The sequence below is a fragment of the Myotis nattereri genome, assembly GCF_964212035.1.
Source record: "Myotis nattereri genome assembly, chromosome: 1".
Lineage (NCBI taxonomy): Eukaryota > Metazoa > Chordata > Mammalia > Chiroptera > Vespertilionidae > Myotis > Myotis nattereri.
Window position 1 is genome coordinate 51,705,187 of NC_138075.1, and position 12,607 is coordinate 51,717,793.

The 12,607-nt window shown below is 39.7% G+C and overlaps 1 protein-coding gene across 2 annotated transcripts in view; it reads left to right on the plus strand.

Annotated features, from left to right (window-relative positions):
* The first annotated feature begins 7,521 nt into the window (after positions 1-7,521).
* Positions 7,522-12,607, plus strand: part of BNIP2 (BCL2 interacting protein 2) — a 33,707-nt gene continuing 28,621 nt past the window's right edge. For both annotated transcript variants that reach the window (XM_081093342.1, XM_081093343.1), the window contains exons 1-2: positions 7,522-7,838; positions 11,870-11,976. In XM_081093342.1, coding sequence (XP_080949468.1) covers positions 11,927-11,976 — 50 coding nt within the window. In that variant the 5' untranslated portion in view covers positions 7,522-7,838; positions 11,870-11,926. The remainder of the gene's footprint in view (positions 7,839-11,869; positions 11,977-12,607) is intronic.

Below are 12,607 nucleotides of genomic sequence, written 5' to 3' on the forward strand. Positions count from 1 at the left end.
TGTATTTGTTATGATTTTGCCAAATCTTATGCTTTTATATTATAAAATGCATACCCCCAGTTTTAAACTCATTTGACATTTCCTTTATGACATTGCAGAAATGTATTCACAGAGGACTTGAATATGGACTCTACGATTGGTCCACACTAATAGTTTTGATGAGTGATCTAAAGTAGTACTAGCCTTTCCTATCTTGTGTTGGATGAAGTGCACATCTCTCATCAACATGACTAGTCTAAATCTGAACTCTTGCTCTCACATGACTTCAATCCATAACTTAGGTAATTCCCTGAATGAGTTGAATCCTTAAAGTCCTGTGAACTAAAATTATCCAGCAAATAAGCTTAGTTTTCCCCTTGAATGGCCATAATCAAACTGTACATATGGAAGGAAGTACATGGTTTGGCAAAAGTAGGTTTACAGTTGTTTGTATGGAAAATAATACAATAATTAGTAAATAATATAAGAATAAAGTCACAGCTGTAAGCCTACTTTTGCCCCACCCTATATTTCTTAGAAATGTTTGCTGCTGCTTCCCTCTGTGTGCTCTGTGGAATGTGGAAGCATCACACAAGGTGATGTGTAATATATGTGTAGGTTCAATTTGATTTTCTGAAGTATGGAAGTACAAATTCTGTCTGGAATAATTTCTTTTATACTGGTTCATTATAAAAAAAGAAACTTATCACCATGCCAAAGACAAAACTGCTTCTAGGTTAATTTTGAATTTTATAAAGTGAATAAGTGAAAAAAATATGTACATTCCAGACTCAAGTTATAAATAATTAAATGACTATATAATTATATCTAGTTTTACCCTCGAGCTCAACCAGCAAAGACATATTCAGCCCATGTAAAAAGAATACTTTTTTTCAGAAATTATGAGTGAGCTGCCACACATCACTAAACATGTATGCTCATAGGCAAGAATAAAAATCTGTCTGTAAAATTATACATTGAAGAGTGTAATGGCATTCAAGAGTTTTGTTTAATGTACATTATGCCTTCTGAAACTTAAACTTACTCAAGCATTTTCTTCAGGGTGTCTTAAATGTCTTTTTCATTATCTCTTGTCTTCTTTATCATCTCCTATCTTACCTCTAGTCTAAGGTTGGGGTGGATCTTGGGAGCAGGTACAGACTCAGCAGTCAGACATCCCTCTCATAATCTGGGACTGCTGGCTCCTAACCACTTGCCTGCCTCCCTCATCACCCCTAACCACTCACCTGCCTGCCTGATCACCCCTAACCACTCACCTGCCTGCCTGATCGCCCCTAACTGCTCACCTGCCCACCTGTCTGATAGCCCCTAACCCCTCACCTGCCTGCTTGATCACCCCTAACCCCTATGCCTGCCTGCCTGATCGCCCCTACTAGTAACCACTCGCTTGCCTGCCTGATAGCCCCTAACTGCTCGCCTGCCTGCCTGATCACCCCTAACCACCTCTGCCTGCCTGCAGAACGACATCTGGAAGGTCATCCTGTCTAATTAGCATATTATGCTTTTATTATTATAGATAGAATAAACTTGCTTATTAGACCTGCTTTCTGATTTAGCTAAAATTTTTCCAGCCCAGTAAAGAACCCCCAACTTCTCTTTCAGGTGATAGTCAGCAATACAGCAATAAATATCAACACAAAGCAGATTATTATTGTAGATCACCAGGGAGAACAAAGGATAAAATATTCATCTGCAACAGTGTTTGACGATATTCTGTGCAGTGAGAAAACCTGAAGTCATTTTCAAGGTCCACCATTTCTTTCTTCTTTTCAGTCAGGTCAAGTTTCTAAACTTTCTAAATAACCCATTTTCCAGCTAATGAAAAGAAAATAGGATTCCAGTGAGTCTCCTATCTACCTACTCCAGGATTTCTGCAAGGATCAAATGAGATGAGGCACGGGAAAATGCTTCACAGACATTTGGTTAGAGTGTGAAATGTTTCCACCTGGCTATAAAGCAAGTCGTGTTCCTGGGCTGAAGAAATTCCAAGGAGGCTAGTCACTAGGAAGAGGAAGCCAGGCATTGCTACATGACATCATTACCCAACACCCACAGCTACAGTTTCCAGGCTGGCCATGGGGTCTCAGCAGCGTCGGCTGTGATTTGGTGGGCTGTCACTCTGGGGTGGTGGCAGGGCCTGTGTCTCACTTGTGGGAAGCCGAGTGTTGGTTTGTTGGCACCAGGTCCGTGCTGCTGTTTCTCTGTAAATGGCCAGTGCGCATCACGGCAACTCTTGCATTGAGCGTCTGCCCCCTGGTGGTCAGTGCATGTCATAGCAACCGGTCAGACAGGCAGAGGGATACTTAGCATATTAGCCTTTTATATATAGATAGATGATAGATAGATAGATAGATAGATAGATAGATAGATAGATTACTGGCCTTTCACACCCACTCATCCTCTCACTGTTTGTGCTCCAGTCATGATAAAAATGTGCAGTTCCCAGCAGACTCTTTGCATTTGTGTATGCCATTCCTTTTGCTTGAAAGCTCCTCCTCTTATTACTGAAGATCACTTCCTTTAGAAAATCATCTTTTCTGACCACACCTCCCATCCCCCCAATCTTGGTTTAACTACCTTCTATTTAACTGCACCTTGGAAGTACCAAAGTCACCTCAATCCACCAAGGTGTTGAGTGTCTTCATTTGCCACTCTCCCTAACTAGTCAGTGAGCTCCCTGAAGGTAGACATTGTGTATTTTTTATCTGTACCCTCAGGGTCCAACAGTATTGACTCACAAGTGTTGTTCAATAGAGGTTTGTCCGGTGATGGCTTGTGAATGGATATAAAGGTTTATCATACGATTTATGAATAGGAATTTGAATGAAGTGGGTAACTTAAGATAACTCTGAAGGCACACATTTATTTGATTGAGACCTAGTACAGTTGAAGAATTACTGGAATATTTAATAAATGATATTAGGCAAACTATTTCATCAGTTTAGTAAAATCAGATTCCCTCATTCTAATAAGTATATATACCCAATTCCAATTGGATTTAATGTTCATATTTTGTAAAGGTGAAACAAGAAACAACTATGACTGATTCTATAATTTTAGGGTGAGGAAGGCCTATTCTAAACATAATACCTAAGTCAGAAACCACAAAGCATAAGTTTAATGGTGGCTCTGAACTAATCTATCATTTTCCAAATGATACCTTCTACTTAGGGAATGGAAGCTATACTTTTTCCCTCTGAATTATTTTCCAAAATTTTAAAAGTCTAAATATCTGACTATTCAAGGAGATACATGGAGAACACAAGTGATTATAAAAAATACACTAAATATTATCCAAAAATCTGGAAACACAGGGAAATAATCTTTTTTACACTTTCATCAGATTATAGCTGGACCAATTATTTAGAGGCATTTCACCTAAGTGTTGAAGGAAAATATATTGAGCATATTACTTGAAAATGTTAACTAGTATATTGTTTGAAAATGTTAGTCCTATGTTTCTGACTTTTTAAGCATTCTATTAAGTGTCATTTAACTGTAAAAAAAAATGGAGCAACCTAAATGTTCAATAAGGAATTATTAGTACATAAATTATCCATACTAAAAATTTTATTGAATTTTATATGACCTGAAAACAAGTTCATGATATACTAGTATTTTGAAATGAAAAGAAAAAATTAAATTAATAACTATCTGTTACAAATTATTTCTTTTTTTTTTAAATATATTTTATTGATTTTTTACAGAGAGGAAGGGAGAGAGATAGAGAGTCAGAAACATCGATGAGAGAGAAACATCGATCAGCCGCCTCCTGCACATCCCCCACCGGGGATGTGCCCGCAACCCAGGTACGTGCCCGCAACCCAGGTACATGCCCTTGACTGGAATCGAACCTAGGACCTTTCAGTCCGCAGGCCGACGCTCTATCCACTGAGCCAAACCGGTTTCGGCTACAAATTATTTCATTTTTATAAAAACACATATGTGCTATTTATGTAGAAATGTATATAAAAATCTGAAAGGATATACATAAATATATTAATATAGATTATCTTGTTTGCTTTACTAGGTGTACCAATTAAAAATGCAGATTTTTTTCAATAGATGGAGTTACACATATGTTGATATATATGCGATTTGATATGGATGCTACTTTGTTGTATTGACAGCAAGCTTCAAAACTTCATATGTCAAATTTTCTGAAGGTGTTAACATCACAGATATTTTTACTCTTAGAAATGTTGAATTTCGTGCCAAAAAAAAAAGCATCTGTGGGAAGTTTTAATTCATTACTTTATTTTGAAGAAAAATGCTGCTGAAAGTTATCATATACTTGGGGACGCTTATGGTGAACATGCTCCATCTCAGATACTTGTGAACGCTGGTTTAAATGCTTTAAAAGTGATTTGATGTGAAAGACAAAGAACATCCAGTTCAACCGAAAAAGTTTGAAGACCAGCAATTACAAGCATTATTGGATGCAGATGCGTGTCAAACTCAAAAACAACTTGCGGAAAGATGAAACGTTGCTCAGCAAACAATTTCCAATGTTTACATGCAATGGGAAAGATTTTAAAGGAAGAAAAATGGGTGCCACACCAACTGAACGAAAGACAAATGGAAAACGGAAAAGTCATCAGTAAAATGTTGCTTCAATGGCACGAAAGTCTTTTTATGTCGAATTGTGACTGGCGATGAAAAGTGGATTTATTTTGAGAATCCCAAAGGCACAAAATCATGGGTTGATCCAGGTCAACCATCAACATCGACTGCAAGGCCAAATCACTTCCGAAAGAAGACAATGCTCTGCGTTTGGTGGGTCAGGAAGGTGTGGGGTAGTCTGAGCTTCTAAAACCAGAATTAATACTGATCGCTACCGACAACAAATAATCAATTTGAAACACGCTTTGAACGTAAAACAAGCAGAATGGGCCAGAAGACATGGCAAAATAATTTTGCTTCATGATGACGCACCATCACACCCTTCAAAACCAGTTAAAGACATGTTAAAAGATCTTGCCTGGGAGTATTAACCCACCCGCTGTATTCACCAGACCTTCCTCCTTCAGATTAGCACTTGTTGAGATCGACGGCACACACACTTTCTGAGCAGCACTTCAAAACATATGAAGAAGTGGAAGATTGGATCTCTGAATGGTTTGCCTCAAACCAAGAAAAGTTCTATTGGGACGGTATCCACAAATTACCTGAAAGATGGGAAAATGTGTATCTAGCGATGGACATTATTTTGAATAAAGCGCTTTTGATGTTTCTCTTGAAATTTTCGTGTTTTCTTTGGATTACAAAATCTGTATAATTAACCAGTTAATAATTAATCTGCATTATTAACCGATTAATGGTTAATTCATCTGCATTATTAACTGGTTAATAGTTAATCCACACTATTAACCAGTTAATAATTAATCCGCATTTTTTTTTAGTAAATCTTTATTGTTCAGATTATTACATTTGTTCCTCTTTTTTTCCCCCCATAGCTCCCCTCTACCCAGTTCCCACCCCACCCTCTGCCCTTACCCCCACACTGTCCTCATCCATAGGTGCCTCCTGCACGCCCCCTACTGGGGATCAGCCTGCAACCCAGGCATGTGCCCTTGACCGGAATCGAACCTGGGACCCTTCAGTCTGCAGGCCAACACTCTATCCACTGAGCCACACCAGCCAGAGCTAATCCAAATCATTAACCAGTCAATAATTAATCCGCATTACTAACCGGTTAATAATTAATACACATTATTAACTTTGTAATCAAAGAAAACACGATATTTTAAAGAGAAACATCAAAAGTAATGTCCATCGCTAGCTACACATCCCCCCCATCTTTCAGGTAATTTGTGGATACCGTCCCAATAGAATTTTTCTTGTTTTGAGGCAAACCATTCAGAGACCCAATTTTCCACTTCTTAGTATGTTTTGAAGTGCTTCCAGAAAGTACGTGTGTCATCGATCAGAACAAGTGGTGATCTGAAGGAGCAATACAACAAAATAGCATACATATCAAATCGCATATATATCAACATATATGTAACTCCATCTATTGAAAAAAATCCACATTATTAACCGGTACACCTAGTATCTGTAAGTTTCTAACGTTTCAACTATAAGTGTAGATAATTCATGAGATGGGGATAAGAAGACAAAGATCAGAAGGCCTTATTAAAAACTAAAGCAAACACTGATTAAGCTTATTAAACAATAAAGTTACTGAAATGAAAAATAAACTACAGATTATGAAATCATTGTATATGATTTCAAATTATTTCCTGCCACCCTGTGGAGAACACTACTCATTGCAGGATTGAAATAAGCAAAATCTGGAACCATGGAAAGTCTGTAAATGCAGATGAAGTTACAGGAGCATGGCCCAAGAAGTTTAGTTAAAACTGTTCATCATTTGATCAGTTTTGTTTTCTCTGCCAGCTATTTAACAAAATCTCTAGAATAGGAGGACGATAATAATACCTAGCACATATATGATTGCCATATACCACGTACTGTTCTCATATACAGGGTCGCTAAAGTAAGTTTACAGTTGTGCGTATGCAAGACAGTTTATTCTTGCATTATTAATTATTGTATTATTTGCCATACGAACTGTAAACCTACTTTTGTTCACCCCTGTGTGTGTGTGTGTGTGTGTGTGTATGACTTTATCTCACAAAAACCCTATTAAGTAGTTATTATCCCCTCCCTGCCCCCATTTTACCCATGAGACACAGAGAGTTTAACCACCTACCAACAGTGAGTAAATGTTAAAGCAATGCAAACCCAATTGCTGCATTTTGGATCAATGATTTAGATTTTTGAACTTTTCAGTTACTCTATGCCCCACCATTCCCTAATGCTTTGCCCAAATAATAGACTGCTGGGCCTTTGTAGGGATTTAGTGAGATTTCTGTGCGGGATTATGATGTTCTCCAAACTAATCCCTATTTCCTTGAAGTTGTAGGGCAGGGCTGCTACTCAAAGTGTGATCCACAGATCTGGTCCCTTTAGAGAACTGTTTGTTACTTGGTCTGCAGCAAGAATAGCACAGAAATTGAGAGTAAGCGTTTAGAAACCTTTATGGAAATTAAGCAGGTAATTGATGGGTACCGGCTCTAATGATAAAATGGTTATCATATTCTTAGCTTACCAAAGCATGGTTCACAACTAACTGGAAATTTTAAAAAATAATAATAAACTGATCACTTCCCACATTACAGTTTGAGAATTCACTGTTTTAAGGCTGTTCACCCTCGAGTTTTACCAAACTCTGGATTCTTCTGAGGGCTCGTTCCCCAAAATGAGGCCTCGGATACCTTTCCTCCCTTCATTTTGTCCATCTTACAATATACAGTTACTGTAGCGATCCATAATGCCAACATAAAGAATATAAAAATGGCTATTTGTGACGCTAAGCTGCGTCCCAGCGCACGTCAGGGTTGCGCCTACAGCCTTGGAAGGGCCCCAAACAAGGCGCCCCGCCAGCCGGGCAGTAAGGGAGGGCGGCCGCGCGGCGCATGCGCAAGGTGACCCTCCGCGGGCTGAGCGGGTAGGGGAGGGACTCAGGGGTTTCAAGATGATGCCGCGCCTGCGCCTGCGCCCCCGCCCGCGCCTGCGCCTCCGTCTCCACCGGGTGCGGCGCCTGCAAGAAGGTCCGCAGGTAGTCACTTCCGCCGGGGCTGCCCTCTGCATCCGGGTCAGCGACGCCGCTACCGCTACAGCTGCATCTGAGGCCGGGGTCCTGGACTCGAGTCTCCACGGCGGTCCGAGGGGAGCGGGCTCCGCTCGGCGCTACCTTCTGCGACCTGGCCGTCAGCCCCACGTCGCCGGCCTGGAGGGGCGAAGAAGACGAGGGGGCCAAGGCTTCCTCCGGGGTGAGTGCGGCCCGGGAGGGCTGGGCATGCCGGGTCCGGGCTGGGAACGAGCGTAGGGGCGAGCGTCCGAGGGTCGCGTGCCCCCGGAGGGCCAGAGAGAGGCAGCGCGGAGGGTTACCCTTGGTGGGGGGCGCCCTAGAACCTGCCCGGTGGCGCTTCCCGGATCCCGCCCAGCGTCGGCCCCCGCCCTTGGCTCGGCTCCTGTTTGCTTTGCCATCCTTGCACCTCCACCCCCTTTTCCGTTTCTGGGGTTGTACACCGGCTGCAACCTACCCCCTTCCCGACCCTCCACCCCCGCACACACCCCGGTCTGGGTGCGGTGACTGGGCCACGTCGGTCCCCGGTTTGTGACCAGCCTCCGTCCCGGTGCAGAACAAAGAAACCTGGGCTTCTCATGTGCCTCCTACCTTCGCAGAGTCAACACGGAAGCGGCATCTGCCATCAGGGCGTCAGTAGACCTTCCCGCTTGAAAAGCCGGGTTTCTGCGTGCATTCGGACGCTATCTTTTGCCTAAGTATCTGGCGGAAAATGGTTTCGGTGTCCTGGGTGCATTTGCTGCCGCTGGGGATCTAGGGCCACTGACGTGAAATGAAAACTTTATTTGGTTCTGCTGCTTTGCTTTGAAACTTCCCTTGTCTATTTCGGGAGCTTTTTTTCTGCCAAGAGCCGTTTGGATATTTCTAACATCATTCGAGGGCCACTCAAAATTATCAGCTTAAAAACTAGCCCGCTGTCTTGGGTCGTCCATTTAATTAACGCACCCCGAATGCCTTGGCAGGGCCAGGCCACATGATTTCCCCGGCCAGACGCTCCCCGCCCCTGGAGGTGGTCGCAGCGCCTTCCACCTAGTGGAAGTGTGTGATTGCATTTTTCATCCTCACCTTTTTTTTTTTTTCTTTTCTTTTTTTTTTTAATGAAGAGCTCTATTTCTCCTAATGCTTAACTTCTTAACTTTTTAAATTAAATGTATTCTTTCTCTGATCGTTTGTAATTCGCAATTTGTAAATGATAAGATTCCTCAAAATTGTACCTGAAGTTAGTTATTACCCTGCAGGCTATTTTCTTGATGATCTTACACTCCTTCTCCTATTTCTTGTCATTTTACATTTTCTCTGAGCTCTGTTAGTCTTCATAATCTTCTCTGTTGCAGCCTGCTATTGTTGGGCTTAGACAGGAAGTATTACAGGTCCGCGTCTGCAAACGTGTCAGTGTTGTTGGCGTCATTAGGCATTACAAGACCTTTGAAGCTAAGTGTCACCAAATCTGGCATTACAGGCTTATTCTGTGTAAAGTTGCCAGTGAACTGGAGACACTGCTGTGTTAGAAACAGTCTAGGCCTGGGAACCAGGGTGTAGTGTCACTTGCCTCATCTATGTGATAAATCGAGGATAATAACACTAGTGTTTTTTATACCTCACTGACTTGTTGGTTGGCACATATGAAATGATGAATGTGCAGGTGGTTAGTAAATGTGAAAAGCCCTCTTTGGGAAAGCAGTTCTGTTCATTCCGTCAGGAATAATGCTGGTAGAAGGAGCAGGGAGGAAGGAAGGCATGGAAGAAAGGAAGTAGTATATTTAGCCAGATCTGAGAAATTAACCCTGGCTGGCGGTGGATTGAAAGACGTCTTGTTAAGCTTACCTTCTGTAAAGCAGAATACTAGCATAATATGATGATAGTAATATCCCAAAATTATAATATTTGTAACTACAAGAAAGTGTTAGAGATCAGTTATTAGACTTTAATCCTTTAAAAGGTCTCAGCATGTGTCTTTTATAGGTGGGATAATTATTCTTTGCTTTATTTTCACAATTTTAAGAAAAGTCATCACCATTATAATTTTTCTTAAATTTTGTGTTAACATTTCTGATAGAGTATCTCATTTCATTCTTTGTTTTAATGGACCTATAATTGACATAGAACATGTTAGTTTCAGGTGTACATGATTTGATATTTGTATATATTGTGACATGTTCACCACAATTAAGTCTAGTTAATATCCATCACCACACAGTTATAAAAAATTTTTTCTTGTGCTGAGAACTTTTAAGATCTACTCTTGTAGCAACTTTCAAATATATAATACAGTATTATTAATTGTAGTCGCCATGCTGTACATTACATCCCCAGAATTTACTTTATAACTAGAAATTTGTGCTTTTGGGCCCCTTTCACTCATTTTGCCCATCAATCTGTTCTGTGTATCTATGAGCTCAGTTTTAATTTTTTGTTTTTGTGTTGCTGTTTAGATTTCCACATGTAGGTGAAGTCATACAGTATTTGTCCTTCACTTAGCATAGTACCCTCGAGGTCAATCCATTTTGTTGCAAATGGCAATATCTTCCTTTATGTGCTCAATAATATTCGTGTGTGTGTGTGTGTGTGTGTACACGTGTACGTACACATATACACATACCACATTTTATCCATTCATCCATTGGTGAGCACTTAAGTGGTATCCATATTTGGGTATTGTAAATAATGCTGCAGTAAATATGGAAGTGCATATGTCTTTTTGAAATAGATTTTATTTCCTTTGAATAAATACCCAGAGTGGAATTGCCGACTCATATGGTGGTTCTACTTTTATTTTTTTAAGGAGCCTTTATACTGTTACCCAGGTAGCTGCACCAATTTACATTCTCACCAACAGTGTACAAGGATTCTTTTTCCTCTACATCCTCCCCAGCGCTTATTTCTTGTCTTTTTTGTACTAGTCGCTCTTACAGGTACGAGGTGACATTGGGTCATTTCATTCTAAAAAACCTACATGACCTTGCTTTCAAGGAAGCAATGACAAGAAAGCATATAGGATTTTTCCAGGAGTGCTTGGTGATCTTCATAAACACATAGGATGGCCTAAATTATTTTCCTGTAATGCTAACAGTGTTGCCAAACTCATAGGAAAAATGAACATAAATATTTAGAATGAATCCCTTTCACTTAAATGAGGAAGTGAAAAGCTTGCCTGGGCATTTCCTTCTGCCAACTGTAATTGATTTCAGCATAGATGTGGTTACTAGTACCTATTCCAGCAGCAGTGTTAAGCTACATAATAGTAAAGTTGCCATGTAAAATTATAATTCAGACAGTTCTAAATATGATCTTAATATTTAACTTTTGCTTATACTGCTAAACTGCACTGGGGAAATCCCCTTCTTGGTGATAAAGGAGGAAATTCATTATCTCCTTGATTTTTAATCTCACTAAAGTGAACGACTGTTTTAATTTATCTCTATGACCTTCACTCATAACTGGCAAAAGTAATGAAATGCCACAACTATCGTAAGTCGGTTGAGAAATCAGGTTATTCCTGTTGCATTGGGTTATTTTACTTTTATTTTTTAAATATATTTTTATTGATTTCAAAGAGGAAGGGAGAGGGAGAGAGAGAGAGATAGAAACATCAATTATGACAAAGAATCAGTGATCAGCTGTCTCCTGCATGCACCCTACTGGGGATGAGCCTGCAACCTGGGCATGTGCCCTTGACTAGAATTGAACGCAGGACCCTTCAGTCTGCAGTCCAGCGCTCTATCCACTGAGCCAAACCAGCTAGGGCTACATTGGGTTATTTTAACAAATAGTCTCTTAAATTATTATTTCCTCATTCCTTTTCCCTCGTTCTAATATACAAAAATGGGAAGCAGCCAGTTAACTTCGAAGTCAGCAATATCCTTCAGTGATTGTGCTTGTATTGCTCCTTTCTTGTTTGTTTCCTGTTATTAGAGCTGCTGATAAAGTTCTTCCAAGAACAGTACTCTCTCAATTGTTTCAACTGTTTTTATCTACCTAGTGTACTTTTCTGCCTAAAGTTTGTGACGAAATGTTTAAGAGTGAATATATCTTTCACTCATTATTTTCTACTCAGATTTCTTTTTAAATGGTAGTTGCAACCCAGTAAATTGATTTTATGACCAGACCATTGAGCTAAAGCTAGGGGTGTGAGCTAAAATATAAGATTATTGTACCTTTTCAGCCAATAAAAAGTAAAATGACAAATAAGTTGTTAAAATTTTTCTCTTTTCACAGGACATTGGCTCTTTGGATTATCAGGAGTTTGTAGTTGACATTGAGTCCAAGCTGAGGATGGAAGGTGTAGAACTTAAGGAAGAATGGCAAGATGAAGATTTTCCAATGTAAGCAGTGCTTATAAATGAAAACAAATTTAGAACAAAACTTCAAACTTTTTATTCTGGTGTCACCTATTAAATGACTATTGGGTTTAGTGTTCTGCTTTTAATCTTTTAAAAAATGTATTAAATAAGCCGGCTTTCCCAGATCTTGTGGCCGGCTACCTTGACAGATTTGCATTTGTATTTACAATTGTATTGGCACCAATAGAGTTGATTAGAATTGATAGAAAAAGAACAAAGGCAAACCTTTTTATTTCCAATTTTATTGAGAAATAATTGACATACATCACTCTAAATTTTAAAGACATACAGCATGATGGTTTGCAGATTTTATATTTAAATGATGTTTCCATACCATCATGGTTAGAAAACCATCCAGTGCGTAGTAAGGTTCTGTAGCAGTTGCAAGGGATTGGTGAGAGTACTGAGTCATTGCATAGCTAGTACCTGATGATAATAGTAATATGGAAATGCTAATACTCAAAGCAATTACCATAGTCCCATTGTGAGCAATGATTTAGCTTCATCATACATTGTATCATGTATCACATTAAATTTATGCATTTGAATTATATTTGTTTTGTAGGTTTATAATTTTTATATTTGTTTTATAGTTGTATTTAAGGGCAGTTAC